A 26,229-nucleotide genomic window follows, 5' to 3' on the forward strand; every position below is an offset into this window, starting at 1 on the left:
GTTAACAAATTCAGATAAATTGAAATCATGTAACTTTTCTGATAATGCAATAAAAGTTAAAAAAATAAAATTAAAAAAAAAAACATATCAGACTCAAGTCATCTTGGCTGGCATAGCCCACCTCCTAGCTCTCTAGCCCCTGAACTTCACTTCCATTCCTCTAGCCTCTCATCCCTATAGACCCTCAGCTGTTTTGGCTATGAGCTCTCTTGGGCTCTTGGTCAGTGGCTCCTCTCTTAGCTCTCCTCTCTCTACTCTTTCCCTCTCATTTTCCCCCTCCCCCTCTCCTCTCAAGGCCCAGTTCACTCTGGACCCTTCCAGAGTCTCTGGTTATGCTCTCCCTCTTATCTACAATAAAAACCCTCTCCTCATCCCATACCTAGGAACAGTCATGTCCTCATTTTCTTCATTCACAGGAGCAGTTAATTCCTTACACCATGTAGATTACAAGAACCAAATAATGACTTATTATAATAAATTAAAAAGATCTGACAAAGGGGGAAAACTACAAACTATAGAGTTAAGCAATGATTTTGTTTGTTTGTCTTTTGTTTATTAGACAAGACTTAAGTATCCCAGACTAGTCCCCAACTCACAACTTCTCAATATATAGTAACTTGTATTTCTTCATTTATGTACTTGAAATCTGAATGCCTTCTTTGCCAAAGGGTTCAAATATACTACTCCTGACTGCTTTTGCTTTGTTTTTTTGTTTTTTGGTTGTGTGTATGCACATGGTACACATGTGTAGAAACAAGAAGTCAGCATTTGGTGTCTTCCTTAATGGTTGTACACCGTTTTTTCACTGAGTCTGAGTCTGCTGCCTGGCTGGCCATCAAACTCAAAGACTCTCCCTATTCTGCCTTCCTAATACGAGGATTATAAGTATGTGCCACTACACCCAGGCAATGATTACTGTTTTAGACAAGGTATCATGAAGGTCAACATAGCCAAAAAATTCTCTATGTAGCTGCAGATGGTCCTGAACTCCTGAGCCTGCTCTCACCTCCCAAGAACTCAAACCATGAGCCATCCTTTTCCTACTTTTTTTTTTTTTTGGGGGGGGGGGGGGGGGGGGAGTGAGAGGGTGTGAAAGTCAATATGTAGCCAAAGTTGACCTTGAAATGACAACAACTCTCTTGCCTCACGCACTGGGTGCTAGGCTTACAAGATTCTACTAATGCACACTTCCTGTGCACTTTCTTAATTAATCTTTCTTCCTTTTCGTTCCTTTTATTTCCCCCCCATCATTTATTTTTAGGATACTGGAAATATTTAAACACAGGGCCTCTCAGATGCTAACTCCAACAATGAGCTACCTCCTCCTCCCAACCCTTTGTTTATTATTCATTTGAGGTGAAAGTCTTACTAAATTGCCAAAAATGGCCTTGCTTTTGATACTCCTGGAGCCTCTGACTCCAGAATGCCTGAGATTCTGTGCCATCTGAACTAGCCCTAACAATTTATTTTGCTGAGCATACATTTTGTTTTAATTAAATCAAAATTAGCTACTTTTAAGGGCTGAAAAGTTGGCTCAGCCATTAAAAGCTAGGATTACAACCAAAAATATAAAAATAGCCTCTTTTAAATTACATAATTGTAATTATGTTCAGTTTTGTCCCTGTTGAAGAAATATTTTCCTAAAAATCACTAGAATTTTCTACTATTTTCTTAAAGACATTTTATAATTTTAGTTATTTTTAGGTAAATAATCCATTTCATATTTCTTTGTCTCTATAGTGAGACCAGGGACCAGGGAGCTCTCATATAGGCTAAAGGCACTTGTCATGCAAGCCTGGCAGCCTATTTCATTTCCCAGAACATACATAAGATAGAAAGAAGAGAACCAACTCCAAAAGACTATCCTCTGACTCCTAGGAGGAAAGGAAACTGGAGTAGCAAGATACAGGTAATCTAATAGGGAAATGAGAAGGAGGGAGGTAAAATACCCAGACATATAAAACTTTTAAATCTAAAAAGAAAAAATTAATAAAAAAAAGAACATAATATAGTTATTTCTCTAGGTTTTATGATTAACAGTGGATAAATTTAAAGTCAAATATATACTGCCCCAATGAGTCAGTAGGCATTTCATCCCCATATATGCCACAACAGACTCACTGGGGTGATAGACACATTTTATGGTAGCTGGAAATAAAACTCTTTAGACTTTTGCATAGAGTTTTCTTGGTGCTGAAACTTATTTCTAATTGTCAACTCATCTCTGAAAAAATAATAAAAATTTAATTATTTTTGCTAATTAAGGCTATTTAATAGAAATCTCACAAAATAGGCCATGAGGTGACAAAGAAAATAAGGAAATAAGTCATACCTTCAGAAAAAAATTAGCTGAAAAATAAGACAGCAAGACCCTGTGCCCCATAATGCCTGTGTTTAGCCTTCCTGAATCCAGCACAGCCCTGGTCAAAGGAATTCATACTAAGAAACAAATCATGATTTATTCATATTTGTATGTTTGTTTTTATGGTGTTTGCAAAAAATACAACAACAAGAGATAAATTTTAAAAATCTTCTTTTAGTCTCCAAATAATAAGGGCCAAGATATTATATTAAAAGGGTTAAGACTTTTGAAAATAAATATAACATTTGAAACACAAAATCTTTCTGAACAAGCATACATATACTCTAGTGTACAATAATAAGTAAATTTTAATTATACTAGATTATCTAGCATTACTCAGATTACAACTGCTATCAAAGCTCTAGTTAACTGGTAAATATAATACTTAGTCTATAAATAAACCTGACTGTAACAAGTAAGCTGTTTGAAAAAGAAAAACTAGAGAATATATTGGGGTTTGAATACAACCCCAATATAACCTGAGATGGCTGTGGTCTTTTAAAAAGCAGCAATCCAATCAACATAAATATTAGGAATATTAAAATGTGAGGAGGAAATGTTTGTTTAAACATAGCAGAGCCTCTGTTCAAAGTGCAGTTTAGTATGGCCATAAAGCAAAAATGTACCAAAACTAGACAGAGGGAAAACTGACAAGTGTAAAACAGTAGTTTTCAACTAAAGGTGATCCCTGAAGAGTTGGCAATGCTGGAAAACACTGGCGAGAGCAAGGTGCATTACTGCCATCTAGTGGCACAAGCCAGAGACAGTGCTACATACCCTACACTGCCCAGGACAGCAGGACCAAAGGAAGTCAGTGACAGTAACAGCAACGAAAGTAATATATTTAATTCTTCTTTGGCTCTACTAACTTAATAATGTTAAGGAAGTTTAAAGTGTGGGCTTCATTTTTCATTTGAAGAAATACATCAATAGCATTTTGCTTGCCTAAAATAGGATATCTAGACCAAAGTTATATGTTCCTCTACAATCTCCAGATACAAAATGTTTGCCACATGACACTATCTTCACCTACCCTCTTACCACTTGCTGTTACCCTTTAGTTTAAAAATGTTCTTCACTCCTTTTAAAAACAAACTGGTTTTGACCATAAACCACTTTCCTAAGAAGACTCTGAATATAGCCATAAAAATTACTCCCAAATCTTCATTTCTAGTCCTAGTTACTCAAAGAAGCCTAGATGCTCCTTCATAAGTATGAATAGGTCAAACACCAATCTAACACTCCTCGGGCAGCACCCAAGGGTTTTAAATCTGAGATGGAGTCACTCACTTCCCATCCCATCTTGATCAACAGGAACCTCCTACCTACTCAGGCCCACTTTCTAATAGAGCACTCTTCAGTCTCTGTCACTTCTGCACTCAATTATTCCTAAGAGTTTCCTTCCTTACTGTGATAACCCAGCTGCTTTGCTATCCCTAGAGCCAAAGACTCTGTCAAATGTAACTGATTCTCACCACAGCTGGTTAGCTAGCTGACTGACCAGGAGTCAAGCTTCTGAAGCTAACAGTAAGGCCCCCAATCTAGCCTCCATTGTCTCCTCTAGTTTTCCTCTTTTTTACAGTCTTCATATGGAATAATAAAGACAATAATTTCATATGGAATAATAAAGACAATAATAATATCTAATAACTATCATTTACTGTATATTTTCCCATCGACCACAGGTGCTAAGTGCACGGGCGCTAAATCACAGGATTCTTAGAACATTCTATAAAATAGATTAATTCATCATAATCTCCTGTCTTCATAGGTCACATAGGACAAAGAAAATAAGCAATGTGTCTAGACACAGTAAACATTCAAACCCAGGTATATTATTCCTCATTCAAAATGCACACTAACTACTATAGTAAGCTGGGTCAATGGAAAAACAGGTATTCATATCATATAACACACACACACACACACACACACACGGAAAATTTTCAAGACATCGTGAAAATAATTTTCTAGATACAACACTAAAGGAACAAGAAACAAATATTAACATCCATCACACTAAGAAAAGTTTGCCTAGCAAAGCAAACACATTACAGGGTGATCTACCAGAAGGAGGGGAATTATTTTAAAACTACATCTAATAAGTTTAATGAAAATTAGTATATAATAAGTATCTAAAAACTGCACCTGATATTTGATATTAATAATCAAAATATAGAAAATTATGAAACTCAAAAATGAAACATAAAGAACCCAAGCAAACACTTCTCAAAAGAAGAAACTGAGATGTGAACAGGCATGCGAGAAGGCACCGACCAACTGAGCTGTTTCCAATCACCAGAGACTAGAAAACAAAACTTCAGTGGGAACTCACCTCACGTCTACAAGGATGAACATTACCAAAAAGACAAAAGAGAGCAAATGTTCTTGTGAAATGTACAGGAAAGGAAGCAGTGAACACCTGCTGAAAACTGTGCTTCTACAGCACTAGGGCAAACAGTATAGAAAAGTCCTGGGGGGAATGCCAAACAACCCAGCAATCCCATTTCTCAGTACATCCAAAGTTAAACAAAGTGGGATTGCGGAGAGAAGCCTGCGCTTCCACCCTCTCTGCAGCGCTGCTCACAATACCCAACATTCAGTAACACTTGAATCTCTCTGAGAGTTGCAGGTATGTCTGAAATGTAATAAAGATTTACAAGGGAATATTATTCAGCTATTAAAAAGGTGACTTGCCATTCTCCAAAGCAAAACATAGAAAGAGAAAGCATGTGATCTCCCAGGTGCAACCTAAAACAAGCACTCATGGAAGCAGAGAGAAAGAATGATGCTGCCAGGAGCTGCAAGGGGTGAAAAAGGTATAAAGCTGACCAAACAATGTTTCAAAACTGGTAAGTTAGAGATGATTCCTGTTAATTATGTGGAATAGGTTGGTTATTTTACAATGACTATCAGAATACCAAGGTGTACACCTTAAAAATGAAAAATTTAGGGGCTGAAGATGGTTAGGAGCAGAGGATAAAAGCAATTGCTGTTCTTGCAGACAACCCAGCTTCAGTTCCCAACACTCATATGATGGCTTGCAGCCATGTCTAACTCTAGTTCCGGGGCATCTGACACCATCTTCTGGCCTTCACGGCCAGCAGGCACACAAAATGGGGGCAAGACACTCATATGCATAAAATAAAAATAAATCTTAAGAATGCAGTTCGTGTAAGTCAAAAAATGTCACAAAATAAAGAATTTAAAATACAGTTAAAAGTGTTATCTCAGCCAGGGCTATGCAGAGAAAACCCTGTCTCGAACCCCACCCCCCCCCAAAAAGTGTTATCTCTCTGATATCTTCTAGAGCCCTACATTTATGAATGTACAAATCTAAAATATTATAAAGTGTGAAGATTAGAGAAGCAGAGTCCTCCAAAGCTGCTCTGCATGCTCTGGACATTGTGAAGCATCCCCTGACACCAGAGCAGTAGGCACCATCTCACAGATAACCTTAACTATCATCCAGGAAGAGTGCCCCAATACTCCTGACGTGTATATTCGTTTTCTGTTTACCCTCAACAAATATTTCTCCATCAGCTACTATGCAACTCTGCTAGAAGCCAGAGGCATAATTACCATAAGCAAGTCCAGGCAAATGTTTGCTACAAAAACCTGTGAGTAAGCTAATGACATAAGAAGTTCAAAGCATGCTGAGAGCATAAGCAGCAGCACTGTGAAGAAGAGTAGAGTACCCAGAGGAAGTAAAACAGAACCTGAGAGTTATACACACAACAAAGTAAGGGAAGAGCAAGCAGGAACCAGAGAGACGCTACATAATAAATACATTTGAAGTGCACCAACTGCAAAGTGCTCAAATCTCTAGAAAGCAATTCTGTCCAAGCACCAAAACTGTCGAAGTAAACTAGGCAGCCTCAGTACTGTCTGCAGGACACATCGATCTACTATAGAAACTTTAAACAGGGCTGAAATTCAACAAATGCTCTGGGACACATCGATCTACTAAAGAAAAAAGAAACTTTAAACACGGCTGAAATTCAACAAATGCTCTGGGCCCAACACCGCTTACCTGTCAGTGAAGCTTCTCCAGGGAAAGAAACATACCTAGGTAGCACATGAAGGAAAACTGAGAGAAACAAAGAGAAGAAAACACAAGTACAGCCAGAGTCACTTACATAAACACATTTAAACTACTTCAGTTTATAACTCTTACCAAATGCACATTGGTCTACCAATAGAATGAATGCACCACTAAAATTCTGAACTTCAGAAATAAAGCATGAGGTTAGAGGGATAGCTCAGGAGCTAAAAGGATCTTCCAGAGAACTTGGTTCCAATCCCAGCACCCAACCAGCAGCTAACTGTGACTCTAGTTCCAAAGAATCTAGTGCCGACTTATAGACTCGACCAGCACTGCACACACACAGTGCACAGAAAAACATGCAGGCAGAACAATCAAACATATAAAATAAAAATAAATATTTAAAAGAGTGTTCAAGTTCAAATAAATAAAACACTACTTGGGAGGCAAAGGCAGGTTGATCTCAGTGAGTTCATGAGTCAACAAGGTCTACATAGCATGTTCCAGACCAGCTAAAGCTACATAGTAAGAACCTATCTCTAAATAAATAAATTTAATTAAATAAAACACAAAATATATTTTATTTTTCTAAACTGCTACAATGTTCAGATGGAGAAGAGCTCTGGGACCTAGCAAGCACAACACCATGTGTTCAATCCCTAGGTTCAATCCCACAAGGACAAAGAAAAATTCATACATATCAGCAAAATGTTTACCTTTAAATGCCTCCTAAACTGCTGAACTGTTACAAGCATGAGTAAGAAGCAGTAGCCAGTGACAGCCAGCATAAGCAACAAGTCTCTCTCTTTATTATGACTCTAGTCTGAGACTTCAGATGCTAAGGCCTTATGACTAACAGCGTATATGCTAAAATAAAAATACCTAGATAAATACTAAAATATAAAGTGGAAAATAACACCAATTTTTGAAAGACAAGTGGAAATAAGAATGTGTTAACATACTAATACTTGCTCAGATTGGCATAAAGAAACCATGCAAGCATAAGAAAAAACCTAACTGGAGGTAAGGTCGTGAGGGCACACACCTTTTAATCCCAGTACCAAGAGGCAGAGGCAGGCAGATCTCAGTGAGCTTGAGGCTACCGTAGGCTACAACATGAGACCCTGTCTGAAATCTTAAAATCGAAAAATAACTGAATGTAAGAAAAAGTATGGAGAGACTTGTCTTATGTCACTTTTGGATTCATTGATCCATTCCTGTGATTATTACTGTCTAGTGAAAGGAGAAACTAAAAGTATACCACCATAAATTCTTAAAAAGAAATCTACCATTCATGCTTCCACAGTAACACTAGAGTACCAAGAAAAAGAACTATCCTGCTCCCTTAGGTGTTTAGTTGTCATTTATATTAGGACGATTTTCTGTGCTCTGCATTTCACCCTCAAAGACATCATGAGTCCTTTCATTTTCTAAAGTCATTATTAATATTTACTTCCCCTTCCAAGCCTCCAACATGTTATCATGATCAATTGTTTTAACTGTATAGTAGTAAAGGAAGACTATCTATCTATCTATCTACCTACCTACCTACCTATCTATAAACACACACACACACACACAGCTAAAACTGACTGCAAAGTAATCGTCTGTAATTATCTTTTTGTTGACAAAATTCTCTGGGAGGCATATATTTTAGGAATTATGAAAAACTAAAAATGTTTTTCTCCTTTTTCCATCTTATGCAAACTAGCTAACAATTGCTATGTTCTGAAAAGTGAACAAAAAATATTTTAAATGAACAAGGTATATTTTCTTTCTTGACATGTTACTATTACAATTCCTCAGAAATGATTATATTTCTCAATTGAAAAAAAAAATAGCATAGTTCCAGAATGGGGGTAGGGAGATGACACTCTTCCAGTCTGCCAGGAAACAGAGCCCTTCTTCAGCTGAAGACCTATCAAAATATGCAAGCAAATGTCATGGAAACAGAAGCTTTCACCATGGCAACACCACCCTGCTAGAGAAAACCCACTGTAATTCATCATGTACTTCAAGACACAGCATTTAGACTACTTCCAATTTTAATTTTATAATCTATCTATAATAGTCATTAGATCTAGCCATAGTAAAAATTTAATAAAAATATTAATATTTTACAAGAATAAAATATTAAATACAAAGCTGAATCTAAATTTGCATGCAAATTGATTAATGCCAGAAACATAAAATAAAACTTGCCCCATGTCAGAAAGAACATATTACAAAATAATTGTGTCACTACTACTTTAAACACTCTAGACTCCATATAGAAGTAATTAAGTGTTTCACCAACCATGGTGTCTCTGTTATACAAAAAAAGTAATTTAAAAAAAAATATGTGCAAGATTTCTATCCTTACCTCAAGTTACCGTTTAAAAATATCACAACAAACCACAAAATAATAAGTGATTCAAAATGGCAATTAAAGCAGAGAACTAAAATCATAAAAATTAGTTGTCTAGTAAGATCTATTTAGTTTATGACATAGACTGATAACACAGAGGTTCAATTTGAAAATGGATTTATTTTTAAAAGATCACCAATAACTTATGACAGCCTCTCATAATAGTGTTTCCCAAACCCTTTTCAATTAATAAAACTAAGTTCATCAAAAAGTTCTAGACTTCTGATGAGAAGGTTAGAAAGGCTGGCAATTTTTATATTAAAAGGTCTTGGTATAGCCAGGTAGTGGTGGTGCACGCCTTTAGTGCTAGCACTTAGGAGATAGCTCTATGAGTTTGAGGCCAGCCTAGACTACAAAGCTAGTTCCAGGACAGCCCAGGCTACACAGAGAAAACCTTTCTCAAAGAAGAGAGAGGGGAAAAAAGTTTGTCGATCTGATCAAAGGTCCCAAACTTCTATTTAGAACTTGGTTTTAATAAAATGCCTAACAAAGAAAGGCAATTTAGAAATCTTACCAAAACAGAATCAGAAATTATATTGGACATTAGGACTGAGAAGCTATATCATGAGAAACTAGAATAATGAGGATACGGTTTAAAAATGGTTCCCTAACCGTGTCAAGAATCCGTGAATTTTTATATCCTATGAAGCTCTCTGACATTTTTAACATCATTTTACATTAAATTTTTTTAGATGAGTCCTGCATACCTAATGTTAGGTCCAGAAAGCCCCCAACCTCCCCAAGTGGCAGCACTGGTGACATTGTCCAACCAAAAGGACTTTGGCCAGCTAAACAGAAGGCCTATTATGAGGAAAACAAGCCTAAATAAATGTAGGTTTCTGTTTATTAGAAAAGCAGTAGAGTAAGGTTTTGGTTTGGTTTGGTTCTTAACTTTTTAAATTAAGATTAGTTTCTTTTAAGATAGTTTCTGTTCACCAGAAACCACCCTCAATCCTGAAACAAGTAACTAAAAACAAGTTTGTCTAAAATCAGATATACTTAATAAATTAGATGATGGCCCTCAACCCCTTAAGAGAGATCTGCTAAATACAGCATTAAGATGTAAGTGAAAAGAGCTTCCTATAATACACAGAAATGCCAAATCCTGGCAGCAGTCCTAAGAGCTTCTCCAAAGAACATGGAGCAGTGGACTTCACCTGGAACTTGCTTCAAATGTGGCTATAGTGGTCACTGGGCAAAGAAACACCCTTCACTTCACAGTACACAGGCGTCTTAAAGTTTACAGATCATCTTAATGTGCAATGCCTTAATAATATTTGTTTTTATTAATAAAATATTTATTTTAATTTAATTAATGTTTTTAATTAGTTTAAAAACTAATGAAGTCTTAAATGCCAAATTCTATCCTGCTCTGAGATACCTTATATTTTCGACGAACAAAAAGTAAATGTTTTATCCTGATAATAACAACAATAAAAAACACTTCAATGTACCTGTTATAACAGCTTAAATCTTTAACAAATAAGTAAAAAATTGTATTGATATTTAATATCCTACCAGGAATATTTCTAAGTGATAAAGTAATGAATAATTTTGGTTTTAATGAAGTTACAAATGAAAATATTATGTCCTTTCACTGAATCAAGCCATTTTGCTATGACTGCTTGCTTACCCTAAACTCTATCTTATTCAAAACAAGAGTTTAAAAGATTCAAGTGTTTTCATTGTAGGTAGGTAGGTGTTATGTGTATGTGTATGTGTATATTTCTCATTCAGCATAATTTAAATAAAACAAAAAAATCTAGTTTTTAAATTAAATTACATTTAGCCTTAGCTAGAAATACCCAGAGGTTTGAGTCAATGCTTCTCATTCAAATTATACAAAAGACATCAACCTCTAATAACAATATTATGTATTGTGTTTTAAGTACTCGTTATTTTTATTTAATTAGTATCCAAAATGCTCTATAGATAGTCAGGATTAAAATATTAATTAAACAATGTGTATTCCAGTAATAAAAAATGGGGGGATGACAATAGAACAGTGACTCCTTCCAAAGTCATGTTTCTAACCATTTAAATAGTTTCTAGCCATTTAAATAGTTTGTCAACTACAAATAACTATAAATACAGGGGGAAACATAAGGCAATCTAGTTTTTAGACCTATGTAAATCTTGGTTATTTTAGATACATGTTTTCATCTGTTACCTTTACTTCACTAGGCCAATCTGCATTCTTAATTACTTAGTTTTAGATATAAGAATCCTTTTTCACATATAAATATTATGTTAGATACAGAGTATAAAAAATTTCAAGTCAGAACTGGATCATGATGGCTAAAAGTCTGAAAGGATGCATGAGTTTCTTTCGTAATAGCCTTTCCCAGCTATCCCTCTCTCCTGAAGACTGATATCCTACACACTACTCAGTCTCAACTACATCAGATCATAGGAAAGAGATTTCCTAGCTACAAGGGAACTTATAATATTTAATACTATTTGGTCACCTGCATATACAAAATGTGATACTTAGAAACTGCTAATGAAAACTCCTGAAAAAAGCTGTGTCTACACAGACTGATTGACTAATTGGAAGTCCAGTAGTATGGAAAGACTGAAACGTCGCACGTCCAAAGGCTAATTTACCTTATTTTGGGCTAGCTGTGTGATGGGGCAAAGGCTCCTCAATCTTCTCTCAGCTGGAGCCATCATTAGCTTAGCCTAAAATAAGCATCCCTCCTTACTCCCCCCACAGTAAAGAAGTCCATGGGAAAGTACCCAGCTCTGTTGTAGAAACTTGGGGCTAAAATGCCTAGCTAACTGCATGTTTGGCTTCTGTTAAACTGCCTGACTGCTTTACTTCCCCCTACAACTGCCAACAAGGATGTAGTTTTTCCTGTGTTCTTTGCCTTTAAAAGCTCCCAGTAAAATGTGTTTGAGGCTACTCTGTGAGAAGTGTTTCTCTTTGGGCAGACATCAGCAGCTTAATGCTGACTCTCAATAAGAACTATGGTCATGCTGGGCGGTGGTGGCGCATGCCTTTAATCCCAGCACTTGGGAGGCAGAGGCAGGCGGATTTCTGAGTTCGAGGCCAGCCTGGTCTACAGAGTAAGTTCCAGGACAGCCAGGGCTACACAGAGAAACCCTGTCTGGGGAAAAAAAAAAAACAAACTATGGTCATGCTGAGTGGTCTTTAGGGTCACTACCCCTGCAACATCTGGAGGTCCATGACAGTTTGATCAACACTCAGGTCTCAGCTTGGGCTTCCTTCTAGAGAATGTACAACATGGGATGGTCCAGGATTCCAGGAGAGAACTTAATGCTTGCAGTGGCCCAGGCCCCTCTGACATCCCAGTCTAAATTTTCTTCAGTGAGTCACCTGGTCACCTCCAGAAGTGGCCACCCCTAATTTGTCTTATTGCTTTGTTGGTCCCTGTCCTAATGTCTGTGTCCTTGTGAACGAGGATCCAGAAAGTGAACTATAGGCACCTCTGCTTCTAAACAGCTCGCTCCTTTGGAGTACTCCCCCACTATTTTTAGAAGGCATATAAAGACAGGGAAGCAAACTAAAAGAGTTGATTTTTCGAAAGAACAGCTCTCCACCCTTTGTGAATTAAAGTGGCCTTCTTCTGACATTGAAGGGTGTCTGTGGGCATCTATGATAAAGGCAGACACCGAGCAGTATGGCTGGTGGTCACAGGAAAGCCTGGCCACCATGGATCAGCTTTCCTCCTGAGATGCTTGCTTATGTCTATTGCACCAACCGCCTTCATTCGGTTAGCTTAAAGCTGGTACCAAGGTTTTGGCAGCTAAACCCCAAGGGGAAAAAGCAACAAAAATTCTGTCCCCGTGACCCAAAGGAGAACTACCCCCACACTATGTCCCTGAACAAAGGGAGATCCCATTACAAGTCTGGACCCCAGAGGCCTTTTCCTCTTCTTCCCCTACAAAGGCCTCCCCCAAGTATGTGTCTCCTGCACATTATCTACAATGGCTCCATTTATGCCCTTCCCTAAATCCAGCAGAAGTCTCAACTACCATTCCTATTCCTGATTCCCTTAACTGCCCCATTCAACCTAGACCCAGCAGTTGCTGCTATTAGTCCCCTCCAGTAAGCCCTCTAGACTCACTTCGTTTGAGCCAAAGGATCCCAGCTAGAAGCCCCTATACCCATTTATGATATGTCCCCTTCTAGACCAGTGACCTTTAAAACTCTAAGTCCCAGTACCCCATTGCTCTGAGAAACTGTAGGTACTTAGCTCCCTCAAGACTGTTTTCTATACCCAGCAGCCCACCTGGGATGATTGCCAAGTTACTGGTCACCCTGTTCACATTAGAAGAAAGGGATCTCATAAAGCTGGAAGCTAAGAAAGCAGTCCTGAGTCCAGAAGGGGAACTCTGGCTAATAACGCTTATTGCAGTAAGAGCCCGTTTCCATCCAGCCAACCCCACTGGGATCCTAACACTGACCCAAGAAAGAGAGCACTAGAAGCCTACTGCTGGACTTTCAAGCTGGATTCCAAGCAACAGTGTGGAAGCCCACAAGTAAAGGTGCACAGGAGACCTCAGATCATCCTGCTGTGTTCCTAGAGCATCTTCTAGAGGTTGACCATACATATATGCCCAATAAAGCCAGAAGCACTGGAGAGTGGTTAAGGGCTCAACATTACCTTTGTCACCCAGCTGGCCCCAGATATTAGAAAGAGTTACAAAAGTTAGAGGGATTTCAAGCTATAGATAGGCCCCGGTGCTATAGGTAGCCCAAAAGGTGTTTAACAACAGAGAACCAATTGAGAACCAGAAGGATAAGAGACATACTAGAGCTATAGTGGCAGACCTAAGTAAGAGAAAACCCAGATAATAAGCCAGTCTGGTGCAGTACGTAAGAAGCAGGCCAGCAGACAAGTAGACCACCATCAGAGGGAGACCAATGTCTACTGCAAGAAGAAAGGACACTGGAAAAATGAAATCCCTAATTGAGGATGAGGGTAGTACACAAATACTACACATAGAATAGTGGAAAAGTGACAGGACCCAGGCTCCTATGCTTTAAGCCCCTAGGAGCCTAAGACAATATTTAAAGCTGGAGGAAAAGCAATTCTTTTTTTTTTTTTGGTAGACACCAGGTTCACATATTCAGCCCTTAAGAAGCCCCTAGGCCAATTGACTGATCAAAAGATTGCAGTCCATGGACCAACAGGAAAGCCTGGACCACTGCCCATTCCATCTCTTTAGTAAAGAGGACAGCCCAGGTGTTCCTGGCCATGCCTGGTTACCCTACCCCTTTTGGGGTTAAAATCTTTTACATAAACTGAGAGTCAGCATCAACTTCTCTAATAATTAGAAGCGGAAAGACTTCACCCTGCAAAATTCTGGTGTCTTGCCTTCTGTCAAAGGAGTATCTCATAGCTGAAAGTCCTGTCCTCAACCAAAAGATACAGCTGGACAATCTCTCAGATTTACAACAAAGATCCCCAAGGTATGAACAACCACACTCCCTTGGACTGGTCCAACATCAAGTTCCTATAACTGTTCAACTAACCAGTTCATCTACCACTGTCCAGATTAAGCAACACCCAATGACCCTAAGAACAAAAAGTGGAACTACAGTCCGTATTTCCCAGATTAGAGAGGCAGGCATCCTAGTGCCCTGCCAGTAACCCTGAAATTCACCTCTCATGCCTGTGAAGAAACCTGGGACCTCTGATAATAGACCCATATAAGATCTAAGGAAGTAAATAAGAGGGTTAGGTCAAGACTCCTAATCTATATACTCTTGTGAATCTGATGCTTTGAAAGAAACAGATGTACACAGTCTTGGCCCTGAAAGATGAATTCTTCAGCCTCCCACTGGCAGAAGTGAGTCAACTAGTCATTGTTTCTGAATGAACAGACCCAGAGGCAGGTAACAGAGGGCAACTTACCTAGACCAGGTTGCCCAAGGATTTAGAAAATTCTCTAACCCTGTTTAGTTTAAAGAGGCACTAAGTACTGACTGTCTGCCTGCCTTTCCAGGACCATATGTAGATAACCTCCTCCGAGCCTCAGAAACTGAATTAGATTATTTAAGAGGGCCACTTAGCGACTGCTGTAGAGTTACAAGTCTATGGGCTACAGAGAGACCCACCTTTGTATATCAGAGGCTACCTATCTCAGAAACCAGCTAAAAGGAGGCAAAAAGAGCCTGACTCAGACTAGGATTGCTGCCATTCTTCAGATCCCAAATCCAAAGACGGAGAGACAGGCTCAAGAGTACATAATTGTAGTTGGATATTGCTGCCTCTCAAAACCAGGATTTGGGAATGACATCAGCACAATGGGGGGCAGGGGGACTAAGCCCCTAATCTGGACTGAGACTGAAAAAAAGATATTTGAGGTTTTAAAAACAGCTCTGACTTTGGCTCCAGCACTAGCATTTCCATATGTCTCAAAACCATTTCATCTGTTTGTCTATGAAACAAAAAACATTGCAAAAGGAATCTTCCACCAGAACTTTGGGGCCACAGAAATGCCCTGGGCATACCTTGGCAGATAACTGGACCCTGAAGCCACAGATTGACCTACCTGTCTAAGAGCTGTCATAGTTACCACTATTCCAGTCAAAGAAGCATACAAGCTAACTCTGGGTCAGGTTCTTATACTCAAGGCACCTCACGTGGCTGAGGCCTTCCTATGAGAAATAGCAGACCACTGGTCAGGCTATGCCATGCAAGGCCCATAATACTGGAAGTCTATCTACCAGCTAGGATGGGTGGGCAATTGTCTGGGTACATGAGCTGGGAGGGCGCATTTCTCATGTAAACCAAAACAGATTTCTCTGTAGCCATTTCATATGTATATGTGTCTGAACTATGGACTTCAAAAACTAAAATTTTCTATTTTTACTGTCATATTTAGACTACTTCCTTTATTCTAGAAGACTAAACCTGGAAAATAATACAATTCAAAGACCCAGACTCCATCTCCTAAGGGTATTCTCTGCAATTTCTGTCCCTAGCTTCTAGCTTATTTCATTTCTTCCTCCTTCAACCTCAGAAGGTAAGATTTTTTTTCCTCCTCTACTTAACAAGGGAGCCTGGAAAACATAGCATATTGTATCTAAATGTTCATTAAAAGTTTTACTATATATCTGCAGCACATATAATCTAGTGTTATTTGCCTAGCGTTCCTTGTCTTTCCTGGTTAGCTAATTTGATGCCTCTGTAACTCCTCGGCAATTCAAACCTAATTTCTAAGAACAGAGTGAAGGAGAACATAATGCAGCAAATGGGAAAGTGTTCCAACATAGGACATAACTCCTACAGTAGTTCTTATACTTGAACATTCAGAGAACATTTCAACACCATGTTAAAACACGGGTTGCTAGATCCTATCCCAAGTTTCTATTCATTACTTGTATCTCTAGCCACTTCCTGAATGATACTGACTCAATCCCATGTGACATGCTTTGAAAATTATAGCTATATACAGCACTGGTTAGCAAGTGGTAAACAAAATAGGAATTTACTGGCAGTCTGAGTTATGGATTAGAGAACAAGAGTACTGCTCAACATTCTCTACTGTGATTAAACAGTGCCACACCAAAGACCTGTGAGACCTAACATGAGAGGTGACAATCTGGGGAAGCTTACAGTGAGTACATCACAGCTCACTCCAAACGTGTGATCTGACAAAGAACACGGTCAATGTCCTCCTCATAGAACAAGGACTCAAAACACCAATTTTTTTCTTCACTTTCTTCTTCAACAACCATCTGAATTTTCCTCAACTACAGCAAACTTAAGTTTTAGAGATACTAATACATAAATGGTATATAGCAAGCTATAGGAGGAAATTAGCATTTATTTAATGTCATTTGTATATTTCTAGGAAAGAAATAAAAATCAATATATTTCATATGAACTACAAGAAAATATTGAAAAACTAATTTCCTTAAAACTGAATAATGAAAATATTAACACACACACAAATACGCATATGCACACATATAGACACATGCATGAACTTACTCCAATAGGCTGAAAAATAAGTCCATCCATTTCATGGCTGACTTCTTTGGCAAAGTTTCCTTCCAGAAGCTATAAAATAAAAAGATATTCTTTAGAAATACAATGATCATTTAAAAGTTACCTTAACTTCTTGCTAAGACTTGCAAAATTTTCTGTAACACTTAAGAACTGAGAAAACAGAGGTGAAATACTAGATTAAACTTTGTGACTTTGGGTCCTAATTTGGGACTTCATCTTTGCTGGCATCTCATTTTCCAAAATCTATAGTTTCTGTAATGTGAAAGCAGTACATATTAGAGCTTGAGCATGCTTTTTTCCTTTAAGATTAATATAAAGTCTTTTGTTCTACTCAATGACAGATAGTCTGAGAAAGCTGAGGCAATATATAGCAGCTTAAGTGCTTTTTGTTTGTTTGTTTGTTTTTAAAGATTTATTTATTGCTACATGTAAGTATACTGTAGCTGTCTTCAGACACACCAGAAGAAGGATCTCAAGTAGCCCAGGCTGACCTCAAACTTCTACTGTCCCACCTCCCTGTCACAGTGCTGAGATCACAGAAGAGTTCCACCACACCCAGCTGGGTTTCATCAGAAAGATGAAACAGTTCTGGAGACAGACAGCTGGGGACCGTTGTACAATAATGCAGATGCACTGACTGTGACTACACTAAAGACTTAACAATATTAACATGGCAGAGTCTACCGTAATGTTCTTAAAATTTCCCTGACTTTTGTTCCCTACATCAGCAAGTGAGCACAGTTGGTAAACTCAGATTCTTGAGCCATTACAATGCATACTGGCCAGATTTTAGGACTGTTCAAAAATTTATATATTTCTCTTCAATTCACTCACAGATGAGGAGGAAATTTCACTTACATAAAACTTTACTATATACTAACATCTCTGACTTCTTATAAGTAAAAGTGAAAATAGCCTCTGAAGTACCATGCATGAGTCAAATATCTACTTACACTCATTCTGGACACTGAAAAACAATATTCCAATTTTGTTGAATACATTTAACATATTCATCTTAGAGAGAAAAAATGAAATTCATTTTCATACTGATTAACACTCGGTAGACAGACAGACTGACTGGCTGAGCCCAAATATTTATACATGATAGGAAAAGGTTAAAACAAAAGTAAATATATAACTTTGGTACCTAAACTATCACATGGAAAGCTATCCAATATTCAGAACCTAAATAATGAACTTCTAGAAATGAAATCTATGAATAAATAAAAAATCAAAACAAACACTTTAAAGTATTTAGAATTAAGACCAAAATCATGGTAGAATTTTATTTGACAGATCACATTGTGAGAAAAATTTGGTGCATTAAATATCTAATTTAGAAATAAAGAGGGAGGGCAACTGCTGTATTAACAGTTCTTACAGATTGAAACATTCCATCCTGTATGAAGTTCCTTAGGCAGGAAGGTAAACAATACAAAATAGTTTCACAAGTCCCAGAAACTAACCAGATTCACTACCCCACTCCCTGCCACACTAAGTAATGAAAGCCAAAATCCCCCTTAGACAAAAGAAAACTAAGCTGCAAGAAAGGCTCTGAGAGGAAGAAAAGCGGCAAAGACTGAGACCAGACAGAAAGTAGCAGAGCTACCTGGAATAGGTTTAAACCAACTGAGCCACTTGGAAAGAACACTCCCCAACCTGCTGAGCCCCTGCAGGCTGTGCTCAAGGTTTGCCAGCTTAAATGAGCTGCCATCTTTGCTGGAGTGGAAGTTAGTGAGACTGCTGTCTTTTGCATCATTTCTGCGTCTGTAAGTAGCCCCTCCCCCATATGTCTATGAGTAACCCCAGTAAAACCCACTGGCTCATTAAGTTAGACTTTGCTGTTATCCATACTTTGGTCTTATGTAGGACCCCCCATCTGGGGTGAACAGACATGTGTTGTGTCTTCCCAGGAAAAGTTTTGTTACACAACAGGGAGGAGGAAGGGAAGGAGAGGCAGCCAGGGCAACACATGCTTGTAGTCCCAGCACTTGGGATGCTGGGCTAGGAGGATGACTAGTTTGAGACCAGCCTAGGCTTCAGAGCAACTTCAAGGATAGTCCATGATACCCAGTAATAAATCAACAGAAGATGGATGGACAGACAGATGGACAGAGGGAGGCAGGCAGGGTAGCACACCTATAATCCTACACTCTAGAAGGCTAAGCAGTAATATCACAAATTGGAGGCCAGCCTGGCTTACATGGTAAGATCCTAAGCAGAAAGGGACCAAGAAAGGAGGAGAAAGGGAAGGCAAAAGAAAACAGGAGTCAAAAATCAGTGACCCCAATTTCTACTAGAAAATAAGGATTCCTGCCGAGCAGTGGTGGCGCACACCTTTAATCCCAGCACTTGGGAGGCAGAGGCAGGCGGATTTCTGAGTTCGAGGCCAGCCTGGTCTACAGAGTGAGTTCCAGGACAGCCTGAAAAATCCTGTCTCAAAAAAACAAAAAAAAAAAAAAAAAAAAAAAAAAAAAAAAAAAAAAAAAAAAAAAAAAAAAAAAAAAAGAATTCCAACAAATTTAAGAACTGTGATTCTTAAAAATAAATAAATAAATAAATAATAGTCACTTGGGAAAACTAAGCAAGCTCACTGAACATTATCTCTTTCCCTCATTTCTAGTCCTCATTAAAGAAAATAGTCGTACAGCTCATAGGATGATTTAAAAAAGCAAACAAACAAAAAGTGATTTTTTTTTCTTTGAAACATCTCAGCAGTTTTTAAAAGTCCAAGTTATGACCAGTAAACAATAGGTTTTGAATTTTAAACATGATAGTAGGAAAAATAGCCAGGAATAAATTTTCAAAGTGACAGTATCAAATTGCAGAGAATGTCACGGATGTGGCTCAGTTGGTGCTTGTCCAGCAAGTGAGAAGTTTTGGTTCTCCCAACATTCAACCACGTGTGGTCACCCATACCTACAAATCCTAGATCAGAAGTTCAAGATCATCCTCAATTATAGAAGAACTGAGGACCAGCCTAGACTTGATAGATAATAGGTAGACAGATAGACAGGATATAAATGCATAACTATAAATATTATATACATAGATTTTTTTTTTTAAGTAAAATAAAGTCACTCTGACAAAACTTCAAACTGGAGAAGACAGGTCAAACCAACAGAATGAAGATACACACTAAGATGACTTTGAAAGTCAGGCAGTCCCCAAAACGAGTACCAGAGTTAATGAGGAGCCAAAAAAATTTCTTCAAGTTCAGATCATATTCTTCTAATAACTTAAATTAAGGCATGATTTAAAGCTACTTTTAGAATTTTATTTGTCATTATATTTCTAAGTAAAATGTCTCTAAGGTTTTAAACTACATGTCCCTCTTTACATATTTTTAAGTGAAACCTACTCATGAGTTATCATGATAGCCTAATGTAAAACACATTAAACTTTAAATTCCTAGATGATTAGCAGCTAAATTAGGACTGGTGATATAGTTCAGTGGGTAAAACAACAAACTCAGCTTGGTGACAACCCCAGAACTCTTGTAAAATTGGAAAGCAAGAACCTACCCTTTAAAGTTGACCACTGACCTCCATAGGCACATCACTACATGCACCCATATACACACAAAAACACATACACTCACACACATACACACAAGCATCATACACAAGCATATCAGGCACAAGTGTATCACACACAACATACATACACAAGCATTTATACGCATACAAACACATATACATCACACATATAACAAACATGCACAAATACATGCATCATACACACATACTATTAATAACATTTTTTAAAGATTTATTTATTATTATATGCAAGTACACTGTAGCTGTCTTTAGACACCCCAGAAGAGAGCATAAAATCTCATTATGGATGGTTATGAGCCACCATGTGGTTGCTGGAAATTTGAACTCAGGACCTTCGGAAGAGCAGTCTATTACCTGCTGAGCCATCTCTCCAGCCCCCCCAATAACATTTTTTTAAAACTAAATAAAAATATTGTTTCATTCAGTATTCTATCCTAAGTAATACCTAATTTTAACACCAATATTTATTTATTTTTTTCTCAAATAGCTTTTATTAATGATTCTTTGTCTCTCATTAAATTTGGCTTACAAACGTATTTATAAATCTGGTTTCCTTGCCATAAAAAAAAAAATTGGTTTGGTCCTGACAACATTAATTACTAAATCTAGATAATGAGAAGTAAATCTGCCAATTTTAATATTCACCAAGAAAGTTGTGAAAAGTGAGGGCTTCATGTCAAATCTCAAGGTATCATTAGCAATAACCATTATTTTTTCTTAAACCTGGCACAGGGAGGGACCTCTACCCCACACCTTTAACACCAATATTTAAATGTAATGGTGTAATGAGCTATTTCTTCCTGTCAAACTAATTCTACTTAATTCTATTTATATTATTCAAGTTATTTTTAAAGTACTTCAAATCAATGAATTTGTAAATACTTAGCTGGAAAACCCACAAAGAAATTTTGCTGTGGTATAAGCAGTGACTTGCCCTAAGCTACCATGATGGTAAATTTAAACTGTCAATTAGATACAATCTAGACTCCTAGAAAGAATGTCAATGAGAGAGATTAACAAACCTGAGAGAGATTTTCTGAATTAGGTTAAGTGAGGTGGGCAACAGTATCCATGGGCTGAGCCTAGGGTGAATGAAAAGGAGAGGGGGACTTCGCACTGGCATTCTCTTCTCTGTTCTTGCTGTGGATGTGATGGGACTAGCTGTCTGAAGTTCCTGCCGCCTTGACTTCCCTGCCAGGACAGTCCATAACCTGGGATTGTGAGCCAGCGCTCCCCCCCCCCCCCCCCCACCAAGTTGCTTTCGTTAGGGTATTTTATCACAATAACAAAAAAAATAAATAAAACTAAGACAGTTATGATATATTCTAATTCTCTATTTCTTTTCCCTCTAGATAAAATTCAAAGATAACTGGAAGAAAAACAAAACAGTAGACATAACATAGCAAATAGTGTTAATCAGAGCATAGTAGTACTTCATAAGTTTTCATTTATGGAACTTGAATTTGTTTACTGGACATAATTTTATTTCTTGATTTCTTTTTAAAAGCAGAAAGCATACAACTTTCCATAGACCAAATATTTGAAGATTTTCACTGAAATAATACTTTAGAGGTCTATGAATCACTTGGAAACCAAATCATTATAAATGCATAAGCAAAAAAGATAGTGCTTCACATTTGAAACATGAAAAACAAAGTAAAAGTTGTAAAGTTACAGTACATAGAAAGGAGACTCTTAGGAATAATTTTTTAAATAGTACCTTAAGACTATAGTGAAGTAGGAAATGGATCTCCACCGCTTCTGGGAATACAAATTGTCATTATCAACTCACCAAAATATAGCAGACTATTTTGTGTGAATATTTAAAGAATAAAAGAATAAACTGCATTCACCCTGTAATTCTGGTTTATTCTACATACATCGGATATTTGTGGACAAATAGCCCACACAACTTCAACTGACTGCCTGAAGAGACTCAATACAATATCTGGTGACTTTTTATGAGATTTCACTGCTCCCTTAAAACTCAAAGTTTAGATTTTTAAAAAAAACTCACAAAATGGAAGCTTGGGTTTTAATCTTTAAAAGATATTAATCTTTAATGTTTTTCATTCCTCAAGTCTAACACTAGCTCCAGTTAAGTTTATCCTCTTTGTCTAGATGCTAAATTTTTCTCTAACCAGTAACCAACTATCATGGAAAAAAATTATCTTTCTTGCTCATCACAAATCCAACACATTACCCTCTCTAAAAAATTAATGATTTGTTTATTAATGGATAAGAATGAAAATTAAGCTATGTCATTAAAGTTAACCATTTATATTCATACATAGCTTTTTTCCATTATCATCACTGGTTGTTTGATTAGCATGTATCATTACAATTAAACTTATAAAAATCTGGTAAATCTCAACTGAAAGGTAGAAAATCTAAAAGCAATTTTCACAGGAAACATAATTTTATGATTGTTTAAATAGGCAGAATCCAGAATTATGTAGTATTCTGTGAGACAGTATCTAACTGGGGAAACTGAGGTAGGTAGCACAATCCATGGGTAGAAAGGAAGAGTGGGATAGATATGAGAGAAGTTGGGGAATGGGACTGAATATGACCAAAGTACGCTGTATGAAATTCAAACTCAAAAAATTATATATTGGACATAGTATGCAAAATGTTAAGGATTCCTATAAAACACTAAAAAGATTAAGTATTTGTGACTATGAGATGCATACTTCAGTTGTGATACACAGATACAATGGCAATCTTTGAGACTATAAAAATAAAAAAAAAAAAAAAAGCCATGCAGTGCTGTCAAAGAGACTCCCAAAACACACAACCGATTGCTGATGGCCCTGCTAACAGCCCAGAGAAGGAAGAGTCCCTATTGTACAAGAAACTATGCACTTCAGAAACAGGGCTCAAAGGCCACTGAAATAGAACTAATTTGAATGTTCCCTCCCTGAGGACTAGCTTTCATGGTATCAGAAGATGGTATGCAAGCTTCCAAAGGAGACAAGCAACCAACAGCTATGAACCACACACATGCTTCAACATGCTATGAACCACAACAGCTATGAAGCACATCAATGACCAGCATGGTACAATAACCCTAAGGGTGCACTAGTATGGCACACATACCTTGGGAGTAACCAACAGCCCTTCAATTAGACTTAAGAGCCACTCACCAAAGGAATACCATGCCCAGGACTGAAAACCTAGTTAACTCATCAATGCTGGGGAAATCATAAATATTAGAGAAGAATCTACCTACAACCACTACTTTACTAACCCAGCATAATCACTAACAACAATCTAAACATTTGTCCTGATACCCTCAGAGAAGTGCAGTCTTCACCCCTCATAAAGGAAACGTCTCTGTGCAAAAATCAAGAACTATAGAAAACCACAACCAACTAATAAGCAAAATTATGGAGCTCAGTCCCAATGAATACATCTACAAAACAATCCTGGCATCTAAGGCTCAGGAAACACTACAGAAGAGGAGGCAGAAAGTTCCTAAGACCCAGAGGAACAGGGACTTTACTATGAGACTCTGTTTCCTAGTAACATCAGAAGCTACATCTGTAAAGCCTCACAAATCAATATGACTGCACAAATGTGAGCCAAACAAGGAGGTTAACAATAAACATGCCAAACTGCACAGGGAGGGGAAGAAGGCAGAAGGCCTCAACCCTTTTCAAAGAACTACAGGCAAATGAGTAAACATGGGAACAGGAAAGGTGGCCCTCCCTAGGGAAAAGCACTCCAATTGGTTATCCAGTTCCAAATGGTCAGCCCTGAAAACACACACAGAAGTAACATTATATGGACTCATCAAGTTATAATTGGGAATGTATGTGTATATGCAAATACATACATGTGTTCAATAACGAGCAATGAAACATGAGTTTATGAATTTAAAGGAGGGGAAAGGGCATACAGCATGGTTCAGAGGGACAAAGAGAGAGAAAAAAATTGCAATTAAAATACAATCTCAAAAGTAAACAAAAGAAACCTAGGAGGTAATGGCTTATGCCTTTAATCACAGCACTCAGGAGGCAGAGGCAGGTGTATGTATAAGTTCCAGGCCAGCCAGGACTACACAGAGAAACCCTGCCTCAAAAAAATAAACAAACTAACAAACAAAATAAAATCTGACAAAGAATAAAGGCCGAGTGTAACAATAATGGGGTGAGAGGACTCAAAATAAGACTGTTAGACTAAAATTAAATAAATAAAAAAAAAGAGATGTAGGATAGTATATAAAGAATCATCTCTTGATTAAGTGTGGCAAAACTATGAATCTATGAATAGTATATGTTTGTATATTTATAACAGAATTCCAAATACAGTAAAATAACTGACAGGAGGTGTTACTTTTCTGATCAATACAAAAATGAGTAGAGATATATCAAACTTTTTACTGTGCTCTTTTAAAATTTTGTCAACCATATTTAATCTAGTCAAATAATTCCATTTTAAATTAAACTTTAAACTGAAAAAGTAGATAGAATTATAGAACTTTCTTGTAGAGAAATTTTAATCCAGCAACTAGCTGCTCTGGCAAGAGATAACATCCAAAGACTTTGTGATCTGGCTGGAAAGCAGGCACACCTGGAGTCCAGTATGATCTGGCTGGAATACAGACCTGCCCTCAGCACACACCTGTAAGGTGAAATTAGCTTGTAGAAGGAAGCAGCGATGTTTAGGAATATTGTCTAATTGAGGGGCAGACAAAGTGAGGAATCACGGAGTCACCCAGCTCTCAGGACGACAGGGAAGAGAGGCGAATATTTAAGAGCAGCGCATGGAGAGTGAGTTGGGAGGCAGTGCAGGCAGTGCAGTGCAGTGCAATGGAACTGAGCTCATTCCAGAGTTCATGCAGTTCAGTGCAGGGCAGCAGAGGCAGTTGAAGCCAGAGAATAAGACGCAGCCAAGAGATTAGAACAAACTGCCAGAATTACTTTGAGGCCAGGCAGAGAAATTCAGCAAGAAGTTGAGAAAAGACAGATTGAATGAGTCAGCTTGGAGAGGAGATAGAGCCACACCAGCCTAGTTGAAGCAGCCAGCCGAAATTCAGAAAGAAGTAGAAAGGGTGACTTATTCAGCAGGAAGCCTCCCAGAGGAGAATTACATGAAGCAAATAAATGAGAAGTGCATTTACACTCTACTTCTTATTACTGCTGTGAAAGGTATTTCTAACTGTGTATGCGAATCTAAAACCTGAAATCATACCTTCACTGTACTAGCTGCATTAAACAACATGAAGGGGCTGTTAATAAAGCTAGATTAAGTCATTCCTTTTCTTTTTCCTCTTTCTCTTCTCTCCTTTGCCTTGTCTCCTCCATCCCTTTCTCCCTTCCCTCCTTTGATACCCCTCTCTCTGTCCCTCCCTCTCCCCCCACCTCCCTTGTGCCTGGATTCATTCTAAATGACTCAATGTGTGTTACAGTATTAGGGGATGGTTTTGTGTACTGAATAGTCAGATGCTGATATCTATGCCCAGATATCTGACTGCAGTCCTGATGATATGGCCAACCAACTCCAGTCTCAATGTTAGATAAAAATTGTTTTCCATCACCTGTGATTGGTTAATAAAAGAGAAGATGAGCCAATGTGCTAGGCAGAAGAGACTTGCTAGGACTTCCAGTCCCGGTCAGGGCATCCCAAAGGAGAAGACTGAGTACGGAAGGACCCTGAGGAGCAGTGTGTGTGGAGAAACCATGTGGAAGGTCCAGGAGGAGTCTCCATGAGGACACATATGGAGTAAAACAAGCCAGAGCTCGACTCAGATTGAAGGTAAAGGACCATGGGGGGAAAGCAGGCAGCTTTAGAGGGCTAGAATGGCACAGAACCTGGCAAGCTTAGTGACTGTTGCTCATTAATAAAAATAAAATAAAAACAAT

At 37.9% G+C, this 26,229-nt stretch overlaps 1 protein-coding gene across 4 annotated transcripts in view; it reads right to left on the minus strand.

Annotated features, from left to right (window-relative positions):
• Rngtt (RNA guanylyltransferase and 5'-phosphatase) overlaps positions 1–26,229 on the minus strand; it is a 211,138-nt gene that overhangs the window by 120,756 nt on the left and 64,153 nt on the right. For all 4 annotated transcript variants that reach the window (XM_031366420.1, XM_031366421.1, XM_031366423.1 and 1 more), the window contains exon 12: positions 16,785–16,853. In XM_031366420.1, the coding sequence (XP_031222280.1) occupies positions 16,785–16,853 (69 nt within the window). The remainder of the gene's footprint in view (positions 1–16,784; positions 16,854–26,229) is intronic.

This window comes from Mastomys coucha, unplaced genomic scaffold, assembly GCF_008632895.1.
Source record: "Mastomys coucha isolate ucsf_1 unplaced genomic scaffold, UCSF_Mcou_1 pScaffold14, whole genome shotgun sequence".
NCBI classification, from domain to species: domain Eukaryota; kingdom Metazoa; phylum Chordata; class Mammalia; order Rodentia; family Muridae; genus Mastomys; species Mastomys coucha.